Source organism: Crocodylus siamensis, chromosome 7 (assembly GCF_052110815.1).
Source record: "Crocodylus siamensis isolate JL-2025a chromosome 7, ASM5211081v1, whole genome shotgun sequence".
Classification (NCBI taxonomy): Eukaryota; Metazoa; Chordata; order Crocodylia; family Crocodylidae; genus Crocodylus; species Crocodylus siamensis.
The window spans coordinates 965652-989596 of NC_143401.1; the positions used below are offsets into that span (position 1 = coordinate 965652).

At 57.6% G+C, this 23945-nt stretch overlaps 1 protein-coding gene across 1 annotated transcript in view; it reads right to left on the reverse strand.

The window, feature by feature from the left end:
• Positions 1 to 5417: 5417 nt before the first annotated feature.
• Positions 5418 to 23945, reverse strand: part of EPHA10 (EPH receptor A10) — a 59734-nt gene continuing 41206 nt past the window's right edge. The window contains exons 9-17 of the mRNA XM_090056532.1: positions 22532 to 22587; positions 21130 to 21255; positions 19363 to 19548; positions 14744 to 14805; positions 14433 to 14636; positions 13335 to 13484; positions 12410 to 12603; positions 11782 to 11946; positions 5418 to 11195 (exon numbers count right to left, since the gene is read on the reverse strand). Coding sequence (XP_089912658.1) covers positions 11081 to 11195; positions 11782 to 11946; positions 12410 to 12603; positions 13335 to 13484; positions 14433 to 14636; positions 14744 to 14805; positions 19363 to 19548; positions 21130 to 21255; positions 22532 to 22587 — 1258 coding nt within the window. The 3' untranslated portion in view covers positions 5418 to 11080. The remainder of the gene's footprint in view (positions 11196 to 11781; positions 11947 to 12409; positions 12604 to 13334; positions 13485 to 14432; positions 14637 to 14743; positions 14806 to 19362; positions 19549 to 21129; positions 21256 to 22531; positions 22588 to 23945) is intronic.

Consider the following 23945-nt stretch of genomic DNA (forward strand, 5'->3'; position numbering starts at 1 on the left):
CGCCTCGTGCGGCTCCTTTGCCCGGCGAAGGTCGTCGTGGCCCCGCGGCTGCCGGACCGAGGCCCACGCGCGTCGCAAGAGGCTCCGGCCGGCTCATAGATCAGGGGCGCGTGCCGATGGTTCTTTAATTACGCGCGTCCTATAAATTAGCCACCGCTTTGAAGGACTCGGGACTGAGGGGACATGGCAATAAGTCTTGCTTAATTAAACCCCATCCATAACGAGCCGTGCCTGCATCCCCGGCCCCCGCAGCAGCGCTGGCATCCTGCTGTGCCCACCCGGGGCCGGCCCGCTCCCGGCAGCTCGGACAGGTCCAGGCCGCGCCGATCGCTGCCCGCCACCCACCGCAGCCGCGCGCCGGCACGGGGCAAGGGGCACAAGCCCGCCAGGCCGCTCTGGCTTCTCGGCCCGTCCTCCCGCCTGCGGCTGCCCGCGGCGCTGGGGACGAAGGCCCGGCTTGGTCTGCTGCCACAAGCACCTGTCGCCCAGGAGCGACCGCGAGGGCACGCGCGTCCCTAATGGTGCTGCTGAACAGCGCGGGAGCCACCGAAGCCTCTAGAGCTGTTGGCAGCGGCCGGGAGTCAGCCGTGCGGTGCCCACGGCTGCCCAGAGCCCAGCTGTCACGAGCACCCCGGACACATCGTGCACACACACACACACACACACACACACACGAGCACATGCATGTAGGCACATGCAAACACACATGCCTGCAGACACACACACACACACACGTGCACACATACACACATGCATCCATTCACACACAAACTTGTAGGCGCACACATGCATTCACACAAACACGCACGCATGCAGCCACATATGCGTGTGCGTGCATGCATACAAACATGCACACACAAGCTTGTACACATGCAGAGACACACATGCGCGCGTACACCCGCCCCAACACTTGCAGAGCAGAGGAGGGGCACGATGGCGCAGCCAATGCAGCACCTCGGGGCTGGTCCGTGGCAGAGGCTGCCCCTACACGGGGCCAGGCACAGCTCTGCAGCCCACAGACGGGTGGGGAGGGGTGTCCCGGGCCAGGCCGTGGCGGGTTTGGTGGCGTGGGGGACTAGTTTTGCTCAGAGGTTGCACACAGGGTTTGTCTGGGCTGGTTTGCACGGGGCTGATCCTGCCTCAGGCAGAGCTTGGACTAGATGTGAGCTCTCTTCCAGCCCTGCTTCTCCAGGATGCCCTGAACGTGGCTCCGGAGAGGGCAGCAGGTCCCAGCTGGTGCAGCTGGAGTGACAGGGCGGGGGCGCTGGGATGTCTGCCGAGCTCCAGGGAGCGCAGCGCTGGCTTCATTACTATAGTTTCAGTTGGTGGGGTCAGAAGGGCCCTGAGCAGATCATTGAGTCCGGCCCCCTGCCATGGCAGGAAGAGTACTGGGGTTAAACGACCCCGGCAAGGTGTTCATCCAACCTCCTCTTAAACACCCCCAGGGTAGGAGCCTGCACCACTTCTCTTGGAAGTTGGTTCCAGACCCTAGCCGCCCTGACTGTGAAGTCGCGCCTCCTGATGTCTAGCCTGAATCTCCCCTCCGCCAGCTTGTGACCGCTATTCCTGGTCACTGCTGGCGGTGCTCGGGGGAACAGGGACTCCCCCAGTGCCTGCTGGTCCCCCCCGACTAGTTTGTAACAGGCCACTAGATCCCCCCTCAGCCTTCTCTTGTGGAGGCTGAACAGGTTCAGGTCCCGTTGCCTCTCCTCGTAGGGCCTGCCCTGCTGTCCCCGACCGTGCGAGTGGCCTCCTCTGGCCCCTCTCCATGCTGTCCACATCCCTCCCGAAGTGTGGTGCCCAGACCTGGACGCAGTCCTCCCGCTGCGGCCTGACCAGTGCCGCATGGAGGGGGAGGATCACCCCCCTGGACCTGCTCGAGATGCATCTGTGGATCAGGACAGGGTGCGGTCGGCCTTCCTGACCGCGTCCCCACACTGCCGGCCCATGTTCATCTTGGCATCAATGATGACTCCAAGATCCTTTTCCGCCTCCGTGCTGACGAGGGGAGAGCCTTAACCTGTAGGTGTGGTGCCGGTTGTTCCTCCCCAGGTGCAGCACCTTGCACTTGTTGGTGTTGAATCCCATCCTGTTCTCATCCGCCCACCCCTGTAACCTGTCTAGGTCCGATTGCAGCCTATTCCTTCCTTCTAGTGTGCCCACGCCCCCCCACATCTTAGTGACATCAGCAAATTTGCACAGGTGCTTTTCACCCCCTCGTCCAAGTCGCTGATGAAGATGTTGAGCAGTGCGGGCCCGAGGAGCGAGCCCTGGGGGCCCCACTGCCCACGTCCCTCCAGGGTGAACCTGCCCCGTCCACCACCACCCTCTGGGTGCGGCCCTCCACCCTGTTGGCGACACGTCTGACTGTGGGTGTCGACACAGTCGAGTCGCCATATTCTCTCAACTATGCAGATGGCGAGAGATTAATACGGAGAGGAAAGAGGCCTGTGTCGCCGTGACACTCGAATTGACAAATGGCTGATTACGATGATCGATGGCACCGGCGCCTCCTGTTAATTAGCTGTGGTTCCTATTTAAATGCTGCCTTCCCTCCAGGCCCTGGCGCTCATTAACATGCCTTATGCGTCTTTTCCTTCTCCCCTTGCCGTCCCCTGTGGACCAGACCCCTGCCCAGCCCGGCCTGCGAGCGGGAGGCAGTGGGGACCGGACCCTGCCCACGGGGGCACCGGTCCAGCCGGCGCCGCGAGCCCAGCTCGGGAAGACACGGCGTCGTGCCAGTCCTGCTGCTGCATGGCTGTGTGGCTTCAGGCGAGTCCCACCCTGCCACTGCCTGCTGGGCATGATGTCCATGGCAGCCCTGGACTCGTGTGCCCAGCAAGACCCTGATGGCCCCACGCACTTGCTGGGGGCCTGGCGCAGTAGGGACCCCCTGTGCCAGTCTCTGCCGGTCTTGGGGGGAGGCTCCGTGTCCTCATCTGTAGGCACAGATGCCAGCTTCACACTGCAGCCCGGTCACTCCTCATGCCGCCTCTCACGCAGGCCACAGCTATGGCTGCCTGTGGGGGCAAGCGCTTAGCCTGGGATCGGTGCCCTGCCAGCGGCGTCGGGGCCAAAAGCAGGGCCATGAGGGCGCAGGGAGCAGGAAAGGGGTCCCGCGCGCCAGGAGGAGGTGTTTAGTGCACAGGCGCGCCCGGAAACCTCTGCTGCGCGTGCGCTGCTCGTCTGGAGGCCCCTGCCCGCCCCTGGGCTCCAGCCTGGGGAGCAAGGCCTCTGCCCTGGGTGCCGGGCTGCAGGTTCGAGTCCTGCCCTCTGTGAAGGGAACAAAGGGAGACCCCAAAGAAACCTCCTGGCCTCCAGCTTGTGGCTCGAGAGCAGAGGCCTCTGCCTGCGGTGCTGGGACCGCAGGGTTGAGTCCTGCTTATCTGAAGTTGTGAGTTGTCCCAAGTGGAACAAGGCCACCTGCCCCCCTCGCACACCCGTTCCCTCCACAAGTCCCCCCCGACCCTGCAGACAGCCAAGCCCTGGCCCTTTGACCCCCCACTTACCTGCATCCAGGTGCGGGGTGGCTCCCACCCCCCCACCAGGTGCACCCCGTCTGCCCCGCTCCCTCCAGCCCCAGGCAGCTCCTTGCTAGGGCAAGCTGGGAAGTGCTGGGAAAAACTTCAAAGCTCAGGTGACCAAAATCCCGGACATCGTATATTAAAAAACTGCCCAGACAGAGATCAGAGGATCCAAAAAGGGGACATGTCCAGGAAAACCTGGATGAATGGGAACTCTATTTAATCTCTGTGCAGGACAGCAGGGGGGATGCCAAAACCCAGCTGCTCGTGGTCCTGCCACGCCCAGCGCTAACACCCAGCACGGTTGGGGAAGGACAGCCAAGCTGGCCGTGCGTGGGCTGGGAAAACCCTCAGCACCCTGCAAGAAGGGGGAAGACCAGGGCTGCCCCTCGCCCAGGCCTGTACACATCCCGCTCGTGCCCTCGTGGCAGCGGAGAGCACCGGGTAAACCCACCGGGCCTGTGCCTTTTGCAGGAGGGCGGTGGGCCCGGCTCATTGCTCTCATCTGGCTCCCACGGCCGGCAGCTCTCCTGGCCCTGCTCTGCGGATGCTGGAAGGTTGAGGCCCTTTCCCAGCCGCCCAGGCATGCCCGCTCGCTGCAGACCGTGCCACGCACGGCTGCGGTCCCGAGGCAGATGAGCAGACTCCAGCGAAGGATGGTGCCGAAGCCAAGTGCAGCCTGTAGCTCAGTTTCCCCCTCTATAAAATGGGGGCACTGGTCCCTTCTCCCCCAGTCCTGCGGGGTGTGGGGAGGACCGAGTCTTTCCGCTGGCAACGTCCAGCCTTTCACAAGGCAGCTGTATCTGGGCAGCCCCGAATTAAGACAAGCAGCAGCACAGCAGAGACTGCAAGGCAAGGACAGCCCCAGGGAGCGCGGGGAACAGCAGATCGCAGGCCTCGAGCCAGGCTGGGACACGGCTGTGGGTGCAGCAGGGGACCCCGGCCCGCCCTTCCGGCTGGGGAAGAGTCCAGGGGTCTCCTGTCTCCCTGCAAGTGGGGTTGAGCAGGATGCATCCCTTCTCGCTGCAGGCCTTACGTCACCTACCCTGCCCCAGAACCGGACCAGAGCCGGGGGAAGGACGCAGGGGCCCAGGGCGATGCCAGCACCGCTCGTCTTTCAGCCTGACCTTTCCCCGGCTGGTGCGCAGGCAGCTGCTAATGATTTCGCACTTATCTCCACAAGCCACCGCCAGCAGCCGGAGGAGATGCGTCTCCCTGGGACGGAGCCACGATTATTAATGGCTCCTTTTCCAGCAGCACGGAGGGGCGGGGAGGGCTGCAGCTCACCCAGGGATGGAGGGGCTCCCCCTCCCTGCCCCAGCCATGGTGCATGCAGGCCAGGCCCTGCAGCGGGGGGGCTGCACCTGGCCCCCCCAGCCACATACAGCCTCCCCCAGGCAGTGCCCTGCCTCTCCCAGCTGCAACCCCCCTGCAAAGGATTCAGTGCCTGGAGACCCGGGGTCCTCATGGGTCAGCAGGGGGAAAGGGAAGGGGCCGGCTCTGCTCAGCTGGACAGGACAGGACAGGACAGGATGGGACGGGAGGTCATTGCACCGACTTCACCCCTGCCGCTGGCACCTAGCACCCCTCACCGCTGCCAGGACGTGCAAAAATGTCCTGTGGCAGCAACCAGGAGAAGAGGGGGAGAAACGGGGCCGGAGGAAGAGCTGCACCAAATCATCCCAAGCATCGCTGCCTCTGCACCATGCCCGTAGTTAACATGCTGGCCATACACCGCTTTCATTGACTCAATTAAACAATTAATTACATGCCATCAGCACAGTAACTCAACAGAGCCTAACTCTACCCGGCAGCTCCCCCCCCAGCCCAGCCCAGCTCCTGCCGCGCGCACGGAGCAGCGTACATAGCAGACTGACAATTTGCACCTGACTTGACAGAGGGAAATGGCCTTGCCACCGACTCCAAGGTTACACGCTCTGCAGAAGAGTGCAACGGGCTTCCCGAGCCCCTGGACAAGCCGGCAGAGGCATCTCTCCGTGCAGCGCCACACACCGCAGGCACCGTGGAGACACGGGAACGACGTGAAACCCTGCCACGGGCTGAGGCCTGCCGTAGCCGCCACTTCTGCAGGACCTGGAGGCTCTCGAGTCAGCCTGTGCTGCTTCATAAATCATGACTGCGTTATTTCGCACATCGCCAGAGTTTCACCGACTAATTGACAGATAATTGCTACCCTTGCTAATTGGCTCTTTGCGCTGGCACACCTGAAATAAACCCACAGACGAGTCACGGCACAGCTGGCATTTGGGTTTCTCTTTATTGCAACCTGCACACACGACGGCTCCGTCAATATAAAGTTAACAAAGAAAAAGAAAAGAAAAGGCCGGTAGAGCTGGATTCTTAGCCTCGTCAGCAGCACGACTGGGATGAGTCCCAAACACCGGTCATTCCCTGGACACATCCGAACAGACTTTAAACAGCGAAACGTACACAGTGCCCCTTGTCATCATACAGTACATTTGTTCAAAACTTATAAAAATATATATTACCTTTTCAAGTCTGTATTTACACTATATAACAGGGGGTTAATGGATATCAAAAAACGCAGAATGAGCTGAACCAACCTGATTCTGGTTTTTCCTGGGGCGGAAGAAGGAGCACACCACACGTTCACATGCGTGCTGGCTGTCCTGGCGAGTCAGCCGATGGAGACCGATCGGTACTGGGCATCTCTTTGAGACTCGGCCCTTTCAAGCGTGGTCCAGGCTGCATCCTCTCTTCTCCTGGACCCTGGCTCTAGCTCGTGGGATGGTACTTGGCCTGGTGGAAGCCCTCCAGGCCGAGCAGCAGGTCCCCGGAGCTGGAGATGCCAGAATGAAACTTGCACTTTTGCCTGGTTGGCGAGTTTGTGCCGGCCCCAAGGGCCCAGGTAGGGCTGGGAGCTGCTCCAGGCAGCTCTGGCTGGCACAGGGGAGAAGCCCATGCAGGTGGCTTCCTGCTCATGGAGTCAGGTGGATACTGCAAAGCCAGGGAACCAGCTGTAGGAGCACTGGCCTGGGCGGGGAGAGCTGCCCTTCCATGCCTGGAGATATGCAACCAGGGCTGGGTGGACAAGGAAGATTTAAACCAACACAGCATCTCCAAGTCCCGATGTAAATGCTCCGCTGCAAGGGACTGGTGCTCAGGGAGCGGGGCCACGGTGTTTGGCTGTTCCAGGGCTGGGCTGCAGCCTCGTCTCAGAAGGCAAATGAACCCAGGTGCTGGATTACACGCAGGGGCAAATGAAGGGATGGTCCCTGGCCCAAGAGCCTCCCTTTTCTGAATGGCCTGCTCCTACCTGCCTGTAGCCTCCAACCCGCTCACATTCCTGTCCCGCCAACAGGATGTACAAGCATCTACAATCTAATCCTGTTGTAATTGCATTTATTAGTGCCAGCAATCCTGCAGATTACCAAGAAAAAAGGCTCTTCACTCTCCTTCAACCACATGAGATAATGCTAATGCCCCTATGAAAAGCTGGCGCCTGTGCCGCAGCAAGACCATTAAACCCTTATCATGGCCAGCGGGCTCGTGGGGTCTCTGGTGCTGAGAGGACCACATGGGCAGGGAAGAAACCCATTTGGAAAGGCTCCCTTTGGTGGAGCAGCTGAAGAGCACTGCTGCAGTCTAATTTAATTAGAAGGCATTTGACGCTTCCCCAAGGATTAGTTGCTAATGGGATGTGAGTTAATATTAAACACATAACTGCAGCCTGGAGCTTGCTCCATTCATCTTGTCTTCTGCTGCCTTGATGAGGGAACCCAATTAGGGAGGACTGGAGGGGTCAGGGCAGTGCTCCCCGATGGGCATTTTGCCCTGTTCTCTTCTGGAGAGGAAGGAGGAAGCCGAAGCTGCCCCGTTTCTGTAGTCGGGAGGAAGGAGAAAGGCAATGACCTTCCCAAAGGACCACAGCTGAGCCCTGCACAAGAACCAGTTGAGAAGGTAACCGAACCCCCAGGCTCACTCTGCACTCAGCCAGAAACACACACCCGAGCGGAGGCTGCAGTTGCATGAAGAACTGAGGAGACGGTTGGGAAGATGAAGCTAGTGGGTGAAACACTTGAAGAAATGGTTGAAAACAACCCTGGTAATTGGCTCTGGTGGAAAGTGAGCTGTCTGCTGTCTGCAGCCTGGGGTGAAAAGGCCCGACATGGCCCAAAGGGGATGAGGATCATATTCATGCCACATTAATTCTGCGTGTTGCAGAATTGTGCAGGAAGGCCCAGGCCTGACTCCAGTTTCCAGCCGGGGGCTGCAGCTGTGCCCTTGTTTGAGAGCAGAAACCCTCCAACAGCATCTTCCCCCCTTGCAGGGACTACAGATGCGGGGGGAGTGCATCACCTGTTTAAATTTTTGGCAATGAGCAAGTTGAGCTCTTTAGGTGCCTGCTGCAGGCGTGTTCCCCAGGCCCGGGGCCATTCTCTCAGCTCTTCTCTGGGTTTCAACACCCCTTGTTCAAGCGTTGACACCACAACCAGATGCGACGATCTAGCAAGCATCTGTGCAGGGAGGTTGGCACAGCTCTGAGCACGGATGCAGCAGACAGGACAAAAAGCAGAGAAGCCAAGGACGGCTTTAACCCAGAGGAAATGACCAGGAATCCAGTTGGTTCAGCTTCCTGCCGGCAGGACTCTAATAGCCTTTCTCACTAGTACAGGGTAAACACAAGGAGCATACAAATTGCACTTGATCCTCAGGATCTGGCATTTCTAGCAAATGAAGGTTCACTCGCTGATTTTAATGCTTGTCTGGGGGTGAACTCGGGGCGCGCACCTTCCGAGGGGGCCCGGAAAACAAAGGTTTCCCTTTAAAAACAATCCAGGTGATGCTGGGGAACGTTGCTGTCCTCAATGGCATGGCCAGGGGGAGGAGGGAGCTCGCCAGAGCCCTCTGCCAGCAGGTGAGCTGCAAACGTGTCAGTCTCAGCTTGCTCCATGCATCTGTAGCTCAAATGGCAGGTCCAGTTCTCCATGGGGAGCGGAGAGCTCATCCTGAGCGCGGTGCATGGCTTCTGCTGTGCTGCCTCGTGTTGCTCCTGGGTTTACCCGGCCCAGAAACTGGCAAGGGAAGGAGGATGCTCTCTCAAAACCAGCCTGCCCCTCTGAGCCGCTGGAGCGGGAAAGCAAGCCTGCCCAGTCCCCTGGGAGTGTCAGCAGTGTCCCAGGTCACAAGAGGCTACGAGCAGGCCCGAGACCCAGTTGCGACCTGAGAGCAAGATGTAAACCACTGTGACCCTGCGTGACACTAACTCCTGGCAAACAGATCCAGTGGTGCTCGGTACTGCTGAATCTGGTCTGATACAGCTAAGCCAAAAGAGAGACACGTGTGGACCAGACCCCTTTGATCAAACTCTGCTACACACGTAGCGCCTTTCCCCAAAATACCTGGCTCGGCAAAGGTCACCAGATCAACTAGAGAAATCAAGACACCAGCACTGCCTCCTTGTTCCCTCGGCTCTGCCGAAGCAGAAGGGTCCAAGCAGGGGCTCCATTCTGTGCCGCGCTCTCGGGCACATCGGGAGCTCAGACCCCTCATTCAAGTTTGCTCTAGAATCCTCTCTCCATGGTGGAGTCCACCAGGAACACGGACGTCTCCTGCCTGCGCTGGCAGCACCTGCTCCTGCATGCATTCCCTTTGCAAATCTTTGCTTTCCGTCATCAATAATTCATGCGTCTTACTTACAGCCGCTAATGAAAGGCCCGTGGAACACTGCACACCCACTTGGATCAGTTAATTAACTCGCTTCCAGGAAACCTGGATGAGGAAGCAGATGCCATTTGCAATGCGGGGTCTGCGCCAGCTCTTGCGTGCAGAGGCTGCAGCATCAGAGCAACTATTTGCAGCTAAAATAGAAGTGCTGCGAGTGGCGTGGGTGGACTCCCTGACAAGGCCTCCAAGAGCCCCATGGTTCAGGGAGACAATGCTGAGGCCCAGGTCCCACCGTTGCCCCAGAATTAACAGTCTGGGCGACTATTAGAGTGGCATCACCATGGCAATGACCTCAGACTGTCAGTAACACAAATGCTGGCAGCACGGGTGCCCTCCACTGCCGAAGGCCCAGCACAGCCCAGCTTCTGGCACCACAGAGCCACGCTCCCACGCGCCTCCTCTCTCCAGCTCCCAGCACCACTGAGTAGTGATGGAGAGCCCAAGCCTCCTGCTGTGCTTTATTCTGGTACATCTACCAGGTGAGACCGCTCAGCCCAGCCAGCCCTCGTGACAGGGTGGAAAGGGGTACTCACCTGCTACCAGCATCATTCTCTGGGCAGCCTGCCCAACAGCAGCCCAGCTGGCTTTGCCTGCTAGTCGTGGCTGGGGGAATCTATCCATCCAGCGGGGGCTGACCTTGCAGCATTGCCCTGGCTTGGGCCCCCTGTGCCCTGCACTGCTTGCTCCACTGTCTCCTGTGGGGCTGGACACCGTGTTTATGGAGCTTAGAGCGGCACCACTGGAAGGGCTGAAGCTGGCGGGTGCAGGTGCCTCATCACCCATCAGAGTCTGGAGAGGGGGAGTCATGCCCTGCGGGAGCCAGCACCGCTGCAAAGGGGTAGAGGTGGCACAAGCCCCCAGCACCCAGCAGCACGGAGGCTATTCCACCTGACTCGCTCACATGCTGCTCCTAGCACTGGTGGGCTGGAAGAGGATGGGAAGGGAGGCAGGCCTCATGGGAGGGGAGACGAGGGAGCAAAGCAGCATCAGTGCTGGAGTGCAGCCGCCAGCCACCAGGTCTAGCTTGGCTGGGCCCATGCTGCCACGGTCACTGCTCCCAGCACACCAGGCCTATCCATGGCAGGGGCATTGCCCTGTCCCCTTTGCTGAGCACCCACAGGGCCCTGCAGAGATGCAGCCACCAAACCAAGTAGACACAAAAGGAGCCCTGCCAGGACAGCCCCACAGGGAGACCACTTCTATCAGAGCTTTTCTCTCCTCCCCGGAACTCGCCTGCTCAGAAGAACCTTAGGGACATACGTCACCCTTCCCTCCACGCGTTGGCCAAGGACGTGGCTGGGCCTGGGGTGCTGGAGAGGGCAGGGATGCAGCAGGGCAGAGGAGCAGGGCTCCTGGCTCCTTTGCGCACAGTGCACAGCTCCCATCACCTCCCCATGTCCCAGGGCAGTGAAACATGCTGGTTTGTAGAAAAGCTGCCCTGGGGACATAATTGGCAGAACCTCAGGACAGAAACACTGTCAACCCTCTATTCAGACCCGGTGCTTGGGGCCCAACCACCATGACACCCTGGCACAGCCAGGAACAGCCTCTCACGTTAGCTCAACTCTCGTTCTACTCAGTGCAGTGGGGACAGAGAGAGGTGATCAAGCCCGGCACTGAGGCTGCTGCTGTGGGTATGTGAGACTGCCCCAGGGCCGGAAGCACTAAGCCCTGGGCGCCCCATGCCTGCCTGGACAGACCAGACCAGCAGCAGCCCTGCACCTCCCTGCATCCTGCTGGTGCGACTGCTCTTGGTCCGGTCAGGGGTTCGGTCCAGTTTGGGGGTCACATCCTCCACCCCGGGGAGCTTGAAGCTGGTGCTCAGAGCACATGCGTTCCAGCCGGCCTCACACCTGCACTCCGCGGCCGTGCATCTGGATCACCTGGGCACGCAGGGTCTGGATGCCACTCAGTAGGGTCTTCTGATGCTCCAGCACTGTGATGCCCAGGCTCAGGACGTCTCTGCAAGACAAGCCCCATGCCAAAGGTGAGTACGGAGCCATGGAGGTAAAGCGATGTGCCATGGGCTCCCACTGCAGGTCCTACAGGCACAACTCTGTGCCCAGTTTTCTTTCCAGGAGCCCCACACAGCAGCCAAGCCAAAGGAGGCTGCAGCTTGGGGATGGGGTCTATCTGATGGCCACAGACAGAGCTCGTCTAGTCACCAGTGGGGCTGAAGGACTGACCAGGCAGCACAGGCAAAACCAACCCCACAGGGAACAGCTCAGAGGAGCCCCAGTGACAAGACCAGAGGTCCCTTTGTGGGCTCTGCTGTCTGTCCCTTAGCTGCAAAAAGGATCAACACTTAATAGCAGCTTGATCTGACACTAGGCGAGAGGCTGAGGGTAGCCATCGACAACACCAACGGGCTTCATGCTCCCTGCTTTGAAACACAAATCTCTACCACCCGGGGCAGAGAGGTGCATGGCAAAGCCCTGTGCATGCCTCTGGGTCTTGTTTAGTAATAACCAAAGATAACCACCAAGCCTCCAAGCCAGGTACACTGCACCAGAGTGCCTGGGTTTGTCCCTGCACCCTTTCCACTTACTGCACTGTCATTCTGGCCACCGATTCTAGGTAGCAGTAGCCAGCAGCAGCAAAGTTATCTTTGTAGCGGCCCATCTCTATGTCTTCCAGCCACTCGCCCACGGAGCTGAAAGACGGGAAGGCTGAGAAAGTGCATTCGGTGAGGGGGATGGAGGTGCTGTGGGTCCTGCAGGCACAAACAGAGCACAGGCGTGAGAGCAGAGCCAGGCCAGGGGCAGCTGGTGCCCATGGCAGTACAAAGCAGAGGAACATGAAGCTAAGACATGCCCCTCAATGCAGTGCTGCTGCCAGGCTGGTGAGAGCCTCATGGAAGCTGCTCAGGAGTCCAGCCATCCAGGCCCCCACCATGGCAGCTGCCTAGACCAAGGGGCCTGGCGCCAACCTCAGCTCCGGCCATGCATGGTTCAGGCCTTCTGCCACCACTGAAACAGTCGGAAGAGACCTAGCAACAAATCACCATCCCTCTGTCGTTGGTGGTAGATGCAGGTGGGCAGCAGCAAGGGGATGCTGGAGTGGGGAGAAGGGGTGCGGCGGGGTAGAACCATGACCAGCTGCACATGCCACTAGGCTGCTGGCCAAGAACTGCACACCCCAAGGCCCAGGGGAGGAGCCAGCAGCAGGGAGCTCACCTGGTGCAGGTGGAGGTGTTGCACTTGGGGGGCTCTGGGTTCTGCACCATGTTGCTGAGGATGCTGTGGACCTGTGAGAACCTGGGCCGCTGACTGCGGTCCTTCTGCCAGCAGTCCAGCATGAGCTGGTGCAGGGGCGGCTGGCAGTTCATTGGCGCTGGGAGCCGGAACCCATCCTCGATGGCTTTCATCACCTGCAAGCACAGGAGAAGGACAGGTCAGAGACAGGCACCCTGATCAGGAGCACACAGCACAAGGGCTGCACAGGTGCCATTCAAGGTGCTGGCTTTGACCCATCAGGCCCTAAATGGGACTGCCTTCTCCCTTAGGCACCATCAGCCCAGAGCAGCCTGCAAGCACCATCAGTGTGCCAAGGCAAAGACACAAGGAAGGTCATTCTTGGTAGTTTCCCCTTAGCTCTGGAGCTCCCTCACCCTTGGGGCCTGCCCAGCCTGGACCTCTGGAAGTACTTTAACAGCTTCCTATTTGGGCAGGCATTTAGCAGGCGTGACTAAGCTGGGATATTGCTTGGGGAAAAGCGGGGGTTATGTATCCAATGTCAATCTGTTAGCAGCTTTTATAACTTATTTTGTCTCTTCCTCTCACAGCCACCCAGAGCCCACATTAGGCAGGGAGGCACAGACACCAATAAACTGATAAAAGCAGCCCACAGAAAATTCCCCAGGGCTAAGTGTCATCTGAACAGCTGCTGCTTTCAGAGCAATGGGCGTATGTCATTCCCACAGCTATTACAGGCCAAAAGCATCCTCCCTACACGGCTGAGCGCTGAAGAGCCCCCAGGGCTGCTCATGCAGCTCCATGCCAATGACACACATGCTCCAAAATCCATGCATGCAGCCTCTGCTGCATACGGCCACGCAGCGACAGGCGACATGCTCGCGGCTGGGGCTGGGAAGCAACTCACGTCCTGGTTGGACATATCCCAGTACGGCCTCTCTCCGTAGGACATCACTTCCCACATGACAATGCCGAAGCTCCACACGTCGCTGGCTGAGCTGAAGTGCTGGTACTGGATGGCCTCGGGGGCTGACCACAGCGCGAGGCTCTTTCCTCCCTGCCAAGGGAAAAGCAGGAGAAAGGAGGTTCTCACCTGCTGTGGTCTCTGCCCGGCACCTCCCCATGTGCAGCACAGGCCCCGCACCATTAAAAATGGAATAAGGCACCAGGCGAGATGGCAGAGCCACATCTTGAAATATTCACTCTGCCAGAGGAGCTGATGGCACACTAGCCTCAATATTTAATGGAGATGCTGCTGCAGTGGTGAGAGCAGCCTGCCCTTCACTCCTGACATGTGCTCCTGGAAGGAGTCGGTGCCTCGTGGCTGCGCTAAGAGGCTCCTCTCAGCTCTTCCCCCTCAGCCAGAGAGAAGGGGGCAGAGGGGCTGGAGGACCTCATGCCTTGCTCCTGGAGCTGCAGAAACCAATGTGGGGTCTCTGGGGCTGCTCCCAGGCTCTCCCACCACTCATTAGTGCTAACGAGCTTTCCATCCCTGGTGTGAGAGAAGGCCAAGGTACAATACAGGCTCAGAGCACAAGGACTACTGCTCCTCCCCTCCCTTTCCCATGGCTGTCCACCCTGGCAGGAGCTGGCACGACAGAGCTGCTGAGTGCCCCCCAGGATTGGCTCCAGAGACTAGAAACTGCCCCCTCCAAGTCTCTTCGAAGCTGCCCCCCTGCCAGCATCTCCTGCAAGCCCCACACAGAGAGACGGGATCCGGGGGCTGCGGGCACTGCAGTCTGCCGCCTCTGTACCCTGGTGCTGCCAGAGCTCCCTGACAGCCAGAAGTGTTTGTCTGCTTGAGGAATGTGTCGACTCTTAAATATTAATGCTGTGAGTCACATGATGATCTCACACCTTCAGCTCACTTCCAGTGGCTGCAGGATGTTCAAACAAGCCCAATTAATTGCTTTCCAGTTAAAAAAAAACGTGCACTGGTTTCTTCCCTCCCAAGAGGAAGGTGCAGAGCCCACTCCATGCCCTGCTCTGCCACCCTGCCGCTTACCATGGTGGTGAAGATGGTCTCCATCTTATCCTCCTGTGGCTGCCGGAAGCCGGATATTTTGCAAACCAGGTTGCTGTTCACCAGCACCTTGTGGGCAGCCAGGCTCCGATGCACATAGCCCATCTCTGTCAGGTATTTCATGCCAGCAGCGATCCCGTGCAGCATGCCTATCAGCTGCGTGGTTGTGAACTGCCCCTCGTGCTTCTGCAAGACAGCAAGGAGGCGGCCCAGCATGGGTCAGCATGGCTCTACGTGGCACCAGCAAGCGCTCCAGCGGGCAAGGGACAGGCTGGCAGGCTGCACGCACTCACCCGCAGGAAGGAATCCAGCACCCCATTCCCCATGTACTCCAGCACCGTCATCATGGTGTTCCCTGGGCAGAGAGGCAGAAGAGGGGGTTACTTTGAGCAAACTCCCAAGCACTGGGCAGCCAATGACCCTCCTACTCGCATCTCGCACTAGGCCACTGGCTGAGCCCAGCCTGCCCTTCGTGGGAGCCTCTACGGATGGTGGGGAGGTTGTCAGTGCAAGGAAGTGGAGCCTGAGCTGAGAAGGGGATGGGGCGTCCAGTTACTGTCCCGGGTTCTTTCCCTTAATGGCTCAAAGGCCTGGTAAACTTGTCACGACAACGTCTCTCTCTAAGGCACAGAGATTCCTCCCATCCAACTAAGGCTGAAGAAATACAGGTGGGAGGTGCTGGCTGAGCCACGGGCACAGGAGCGTGGGAGAGGAAGGGCCCTCCAGGGCTGCGATAGGCAGGGCGCTGCACGACCTCCCTAAATATCCGCTCACCCACAACCAGAAGGAACATCCCAAACATTAGACACCCTGTTACATGCCACAGGTGAAAGCAGGGGACCAGGCAAGCCAGGCTCAAAGGGAAAGCAAAAGGAGGGGAAGAAAATCAAACTATAACAGTTGCTAAAAGAAAGGAAAAGGAAACACCCTGGAGCCCAGGGGAGACAGCTGCTGTCCAGATTACAACCTACAGCAAGTCAGCTGGGTGTCTGCATTCATAAAGGGGCTGTATGGGAAGCGACCCGGCCTCTGCGCCCGTGGTAGCGGTGGCTGAGACAAGCTGGCCTGTCTCTCACAGGCTGGGAGAAGCCTCCTCGATGGGGGCTTTGCTGGAGCAGCCAAGGGGGTAAAGAGCCCACGTGTAACCTCCGCAGAGCTGGTGCAGTCGTGCTGAGAGGCTAGCAGGGCAGGTCTAATTGGATGCCGATACCGCCTCGCTCTTCTTTCCCTGCCAGTCCAGGCTTTTCCCTGGTGCCCTACTTTCCCTCAGCCACGTTTCCGCAGTTCACAACCCCTAGTTTATCTGAATTCTTTTCTCTCCGCCGTTTCTTATACATTGCTGTTTAATTTCTCACGGCAGCCTTCTCTTTGCCCTTCAGCCAAGACAGGCTTTTAGCTCTTAGCTTTGTCCTCTCTCTTGATTGTGCAATTGTGGCTTTTCAGCCCTCTAACAAACTCTTCCAACACAACTCCCAATTTTCAGTCGCGCTTGTTCCGCCTACATTTTTCCATCCAGTCGATTTCATTCAATTTTCCTCGGCTTTGGGGAAATGGCCTTTCTGCAGCTAGAGGCCTCGCAAAAGAGTTTTTAAAAAAATCGGTGAAAAACGAAAGTAATCCTAGAATCAAAAGTGCCAACCCATTACTAGACAGAGACAGTTAAAATAAAACAGAAAAGGCAGAAATACTCAATAAATGCTTCTGTAGCAGGAGAAAGCCACAGAATGATGTACTCATATCCCATGAAGATGATGCTGTACTTTCCAGTCCATTAGTAACTAGAAAGGATCTGGAGATAAACATGTTTAAATAGGCAGCTTGTACTCCAGAGCCCTGAGGAGATTTCTGGACCACCGGCTTTCATTTTTAATAGGTCTTGGAGACAGTGGGGAAGTGCCAGGAAGCTGGAAGAATGCTCCTGGATGATGCCAGCACTCCAAAAGAGAAGTGAGGTGATGCAGCGAATGATGCAGGGCTTGGCCTGTGTCGACCCCAAGCACAGAAGTGACTATGTGCAAGCCAGCTGGTATAGGAGCGAAGGGCAGGAACTGAATCAAGGCCCCTCAGCTCAGGTTTATGGCAAGCAGGCCTGCTCTCGTCCTCTGTGAGTTAGCTGGACAGATGAACTGCTTAGACTTCTGTGAGGCATCCTGACTTGGTATCGCAAGACGTGCAGAGCCAAACGCCAGTGGAGCACGTGAAGAACTGGCTGGGCAACAGATGGTCATCCACAGCAAATCCTCAGACGGGCAGGTTTCTAGAGGGGTTCTTCATGGACCAATGCAAGACATAGAACTATAGGCAAGGAGGGTTGAAGGGACCTCAGGAGGTCACATCTAGTCCAACCCCTGCTCCAAGCAGGACCAGCCCCAACTACTTCATCCCAGCCAAAGCTTTGCTGAGCTGGGTCTTAAAAACCTCCAAGGATGGAGACTCCACCACCACTCTAGGGAGCCTGTTCCAGTGCTTCACCACCCTCCTCATGAGAGTTTTCCCCAGTATCCAAATATGACATGACACCACTTGACACTGCCCTCAGCGATCTGGGAATAAATGTAGCGATGCTGCTGAGAATGTTTGCAGCCGGCAAGGCTGGCCCAGCAAAGTGAAGCCAAAGCAGTGGTACAGCATGACCCGGGGCTCATTCAAACAGAAGTGTTGAAATGCAGCCAAGTGCCATGTTCGACATCCAGGACTCAGAGCAAGGCATGCAGCTGCAGAGCCAATGCTCTGGATAGCAAAGCGGGGGGTGTCCTCACCTCTGTGCACAGACTGCAACATGGCACATGGTTTTGGGGTTTGAAAAGCTGCTTTGCAGTGCTGTGCTAGCAACCATGGGAACCAGAGCTACTGGGAGCATGGGGAAACCTTGAGACATATCCACCATCGGGGCAAGGACTTTCTTCTACTTTGAAACAGCCTCATGTCTGCCAAGCGGAGGAGGCAGGTCCCCACAGGCGTGTGATCTGTCTCCCTGAACCAGGCTCATTATCTCCTCAAGCATTAGCACTGAGAGGGGCGAGTCTGCTCAGGGCACAGGGCCCTCCACTCCTCCATCACAAAAGGGGAGTGTGAGTGGGCAATCAGGGTTTCTGATGATATAATTACCCGTGATGGAGCTGTTCATGGAAATGGCACAATTTACACGCACGCACATGCACACACACACACACACAGGGAGACAGGTAGCATCAGAGGCAGAGAACAAGCAGGCATGCGGGTTGCATTTATAAACAAGAACTGGGACTGGCAGACAGCGAGGCATGAATGATGGAGTGTCTGTTATGACAGTACTTATGCACTTGACCATCAAGGGACTAATTTCAGCGTGTCTGAGCTGCATGTAGAGGCTCAGCTCAGCATCCCAGGGCCTGATTCCCTGAGACAGCTGGGCCTGATCCTGATGTTTGATCTGCCTGCTTTATCCAGCTACAGGCGTGGGCCTCAGGCCAGTGATGGGTTTTGTGTGGAGGAATTGAGAGGGGCTCCGTGTGCTGACCGGAGGTGGAGGGCTGAAGCTGTGACGCTAGGAGGAGCACCACTGAGGCGTGCCACGTTATGTGCCCAGTGAAACACATGGGCTGACAGTGGCACAACCGTCTCTGGGCATACACGGGTACTAGCAAGCAGCAGCTTGCTCCACTGCATGCAGAGCTCAGCTACCCAGGAGGCAGGAAGCAATGCACAGGGACCCCTCTACTGACAGACCCGGTCCATCAGCTTCTATGGAAACACTCAATTAACCACCAGATGCGTGCCAGACTTCCAGAAGCAATTGCATGGCCTTTTCAGCCACCAGCCACTGCCCAAGCCCGTTACCAGGCCAGTGCTGCTGCATTAAAGACCCAGACGGTGTGGCAGGTAATTAAGGGAACAATTGGCATCCTTCCTGCTCTTCCACAGGCCCATGGCTTTCAATTGCTTTTAAATCACACGGTGCACGAGGCAGCACTGCAGTTGCTGGGCTCAGCTCAGGGAGTGCACCACTTCATTTGATGGGGACCAATTAGCACATGGATGGCTTCCTGTCAGCTGATCGGGGCAGCACGTGGGGACACAGAGTGCCTGTCTGATTGCATCGCCCTGCTGCTACCGGGCTCTCAAGACCCTCAGTCCATCTCTCCACCCGGCCAGTGACAGGGCCCCTTGGAACTGCCTTGGCACTGACGCCCGTGTCCTCACTGCCGCATGTGGTTCTGCTTGGCATCAGCAGGAAACAGGTCAGGAAGGGACCATGGTCATTTGCTCTAATTAAATAATTCCCACTCAGGTTCCCCTGCGTTCACAGCAGCTTGCATGTACCACAAATGCATGCTACTGCCTGTACCTTGTGCCTCTGGGGCCTGCTGTCCCTGTCGACAGAGCAGGAGCTGAGAGTCCCGCTCCCCCTCATTAGCTTTGATCATAAACCTCAGATGAAGCTCAGGCAGTCGGACATTTCACAAAGCTCCCTGGTCCCTGCTGTGAGCCGCACGCACTCTCAGACCTCTGACATGAGTGAGAGAGGTGAGGACCCCTCTCTCCTAGCCCCCCACCAGATGCTTTGATCTCAGCTGCACCCTGGATGTTTCAGTGATCAACTGCCCAAACACTTTGAGAGGCCTCATCTTACTGTGAACATGGCTGTAGCACCCGCTAGCAGGGTTTTTCAGGCTAAACGAGGACAGGGACACAGCACCGTGGCAAACCCAGCACCTTGGGGGACTTCAGGGGGATTTAATCAGCAATCAGGGCTCCTGGGGGACTAAGGGGAAGAGGCCCAGCTGCTATTGGCAAAGCCATGCTTTGGTTGAGCTCAGGCTAAGGCACTCAGCACCCTCACCTCCCAGTACCACAAGAGGCAGAGGAGCCTCACCGCCTTGGAGGTGCCGTGCACGTGCCCCCTCTGCACCGTGGTGCACAGTGCTGCTACCTTGGGTGATGACGCCTTCCAGGCGGATGATGTTAGAGTGGTCGAACTGGCCCATGGTGCTGGCTTCTGCCAGGAAGGCGCGTTTCTGCTTGTCTGAACAGCCTGCGCGGAGGGTCTGGATGGCCACCGGCAGCTCCCGCTTGCTGGGGAGTTTCAAGCAGCCCCGGCAGACTTCCCCGAACTCACCTGGGCAGGGGAGAGACAAGAGTTACCAAGCGCCTGCAGCCACGTCCTGGCCCCTGCAATGGTGCCTATACACTATGCTCCCGAGGGCTGGGGCCGGATTGCTCCATTGTTAGTCACAGGCCAGGAGAAAAGGAGATGGTCCTATAGCAGGTTGGATTTAGGTCTTCCTCAAACCTTCAACATCACCAGGAAAGCCAGGCTGCAATGTCTGACCAGAGCAAGGACTCTGGCAGAAGGTGACACACTGCTCAGTGTACAAGGCACACATGGCACAAAGCGGGACTGGATGGGCTGTGCTAGGAGTCAGGCCCCTCCTACGGTGACCTGGGAGATTAATGCAAACCACGCTGGACAAGTTTTCCTAGCTGGCTGTCTTTCCCCTGTGCACAGCAGCTCCAGGCCCTTGCTCAGACGACTGTCAAGACTCCCTCGTCCCCACCCGTGTCTGACAGTCCTTGGTCCCCATGCCGAAACTGCTGGCTTTGTCCTCCCTCTGCCTTTCCTTCCCATCCTAGCAGGATTTGGAGAAATAACCCCAGAGCAGCCTGGCTCCCAGCATGGGCTGGCCTTGGTGATTAAAACAATGGGCCTGGAGAAGGGATTTTAATTTGCTTTTAAGTCCTAGGCAGCAGAGCTGATGGAAATCAATACATCAGCGCGTTAACATATTTGTACATCAATCTCAGGCGCTGCCAAGCTGCCGAGAAGCAGAGAACTGCCGATGGTCCCAGGGAGCCCCTCCTCATGTCTGTCTGCTCTCTCTGCCCCAGAGAGCAACCAGGGACACAGGGTCAAAGGCCTAGATCACATCCTAACTGACCATGCACTCTTCTCCCTGGACAAGAGCAAAGCTGGAAGCCCCAGGGAGGTGGGCTGGATGAGTAGGGAGGAAGACTGCAAGGACTGGGACTCTTCAGTGTGGAAAGGAAAAGGCTGAGGGGGGATGTGATAGAGTCTAAAGAGTCAGGAGAGTGTGGACAAAAGCAGCAGGGAGCTGTTACTCACCCAGCCTACAATACTATGACTCGGGGGCAGGCACCTGAAAGTATCAGGACTGGTTTAAAACAACCAGGGAAGCACTTTATTAAAACACCAGGGGTCCACTCACTGCTGTGGGAAGCAGAGAGCAGAACTGGGCTCAAAAAGGGATGATTCATGGAGGACCGGCCTATTGGGTGCTATGAAACACAGCAGTCAGAGAGGTAGGGGTGTCTCAGACAGCCCTAAATCACTGGGGGCAGATGGGGGGGGGGGGTCTGGCAGGGGATGGGTCACTCCACACATGCCCCAGATATTTTCTCTCCCCTGAAGCACTTGCTTTTGCCCCTGTCAAGGTGGACCAGAGGTGTGCCCCAGTGTGGTCCTGCTTACATGCCATGGGGAGCAGCTTGGGGTTTCGTGGGCTTCCCGAGGGGCTGGACAGGGCCAAGGAAGAAAACGTCTACACTGAGTAGACCCCCCTGCCGGACACTCACAGATCCCCAAGCCTCAGTGACACAGGTGTCCCCAGCCTTATCCAAGTGCGGGAGACCCAATGAGGTCTCTGCAGCCCTCCCCCCATCTCCCAGCGAGAGCACGTGCCTGTCCCGATAATCCTCTCGATCTTGATGCTGGCGTCATCGAGCTCCTTGGCAAAGAGATGCACAGCCTGCATGGGGTCCTCGCAGGTGTCGGGGTCGATGTATGTCCTCCGCGTGGGGATCTTGACTGTGGCACACAGCGGGGACAAGCAGTGGCAGTGTGAGTTGGGCACACAGCGCCCTCTCCTCCCCACTCTGCTGCTCCTGGATCCCCAGCTCCAGGTGACATAGCTGGGCAGGCTGGGAGTCAGAGACCTGCAGTCCCCCGTGCTTAATCCCAGCCTTGACTTCAGGCCAGTCTTCCTCTCCAGACTTCTCTCTTGGGCACAGCAGCCGGGGGGAAGCTGTGCACAACCCCTCAGAAGCACCGATGCACTTCGAGTAAACAGAAACCAACGCCCTGTGGCACCATCTCCAGGACCCAGGCTGCCTCTCTCAGGGGTGTCTGGGGAGGCACAGAGCTCCGTGCTACCACCAGAGCTGCTGGATTGAGCTGGGGCAGGTTTGCTAGCAGCTGCCTGCTGAGAGCTCCAGACAGAGGGAAGCTAAAGGCTGTTCCCAGTCAAAAGGAGCAGAGTCTATCAGCTTGGCCCTGCCTTGCTCTGCACATCCAGGAGCATCTGCCTGAGCTTCTGCCCCAACTCATTGGGCATTCAGTGCTCTCTTGGGAGGCCAGGCCCAGCAGGGAAGACAAAGCCCTCGACTACAGCACGCACAGCCCAGGGACTACCTGCTGAGCACACAGCTGCTGCACTCTCCTGCACGTGCTGCTGATACCCGAGGCTGGGACTAAGGCACCAGCAGTGCACAAGCTGCCGGCAGCACCTGCTGCTACACCCCAGCATGCCCTGATTTGTGTGGGAAACCCTCCACAAATGTTCGGGTCTCATTCAGCAGCAAGGGAAGAACTCCCAAAGCAGCCTAAAGCCCATCAGCAGAGCCAAGAGACTCCCCTGCTTCTGACATGCTTCAGGGAGCAGATCATCTGTGCGCTGTGCCCACCAGCAGTGGGAATCCAATGCACTCGACTGGGCTGACATTTGAATTTCCTTTGACAAAGGCTGCCTATGAAATCATCAGCACTTGGTAATAAAGAGCTGTCCCCTGGGCAGCCACATCCCTGAATCCCCATGTGTGGGAAGCTGGCAGGGTCATGCATACGCCCTGTCTATTCCCACCACCTGGTGATCTCCATGCTCACCCGGCACCCTGCACACCACAAGGACAGACGCTGGCTTATGAAGCTTTCAAACCAGCTGTCTCTCCAGCACTGTGCAGCACTGCACCAGCTTTCTCTGGGCTGTCGCAGGATGACAGCCCCTCCAAAGGAAGCATCCAGGGCTTCCTTTGCAGGGAGCAGGCTTACGAAGAACAGCAAAGTACCCACAGTAAACAGTACTTACAGTGGAAGTACAGCTCCTCATCCCCATCCTGGCTGGCTTTGCTGTACCCACATTGTCTGCAAGAAGAACGAACAGCCAGGCATTAGTCTCTGGTGGAATATGGGGCCTGAGGGTGCTGGCCAGCCCCCTGGCACACACCACACAAGGAGCCAAGGCAAGGCAGGTCCTAACACTGGGCATTGCTGCCACCTCTGTGCACCAACCCCCAGCGGCAGGGAATTACTGAGGCTGGGAGGTAATAACTCAGAGCTGCATGAATAGGGCACATAGGGATGCCCCATGTGCAAGAAACATGGACCATGAGTGTTGGTGCCAGAAGCCAAAGAGTAGAGGTCAAATCCTCCCTGGGCATCAACATCAAGGCAAGTTCTGGCTCAGGGGGACAGTGAGGGTCTGGGGAGAGCCTCTCTCAGCCCTAGACAGGCCACACTAAGGGCTGCCACCACCAGGCATTTGTGGGCGCCAGTTCTTTTGCACAGCCTGGTGCATTCAGAGACACTGTGAGAAGGAATTCACATCCAGCCACATTTCTGTCTTCTCCATCATCACTGTGTCTCCCTTACAAAGAGACAGGTGAAGCTCTGTGCAACTGGCCTGTCCTCTACTTGATCCTAAGCTTGTTTCAAAAGCAAAAAGCCTGTGGGCTTCTTTGGAAGCAGGCGCTGTCCCCATAAGGACTAGGCACTATGTGCAGGAGAGGCCCATCACCTCCTGAGACCCCCTTGCTGCTCCCCACCGCCAGGCAGGACAGGCTGGCAGGCAAGGACTGCACTTCAGGGGCAACGTGATGCAGGGCACCTGCCAATGCCTTTTCATTCCTCGGTGTTTCCCGCCGTAAACTCTTTTCCTTGTTTTAGGTTCAGTTTCTTCTTTTGAAGTTAAAACTTACATCCCATTAAACTGAAACATCTGGCACATGAATGGAGACGTCTCTGTGAACCCTCACGCCCACTCTAGCAGCCTTGACAGTGGGGACAGAAACTAGCATGAGCGGCACCAGTGATAGCACAATTATCTGCTTCAGCGCCCAGCCCCGGCCCACTGCACAGCAGCATCTCAATGCAGGGAACAGGGCAGGGAGGAGACACTGAGAACAACTAGCCACCTCCTTGGCGTTAAAACCCAGCAACTGTCTCCAGCATTTGCCATTGTGACCATCTCAACACACATGGGACATCTCTGTGGGTGACCCATGGGACGGGAGTCTGATGATGCCAGTCCCAGAGCTGGGAGCTGCAGCTCATCCAGTACAGGGACCACACTGGAACCAGTGCAGTGGTTTTTTGCCTGCCTGGTCGTGCAGCTGGTTCTCCAAACGCTGCAACAAATGGGGCAGGTGAAGCTCTCCCCCAGCTGTGCTCACAGGGTCAGACACACCAGGAGGCTATGAGGGACAACAGAGTTACAGCCTCGT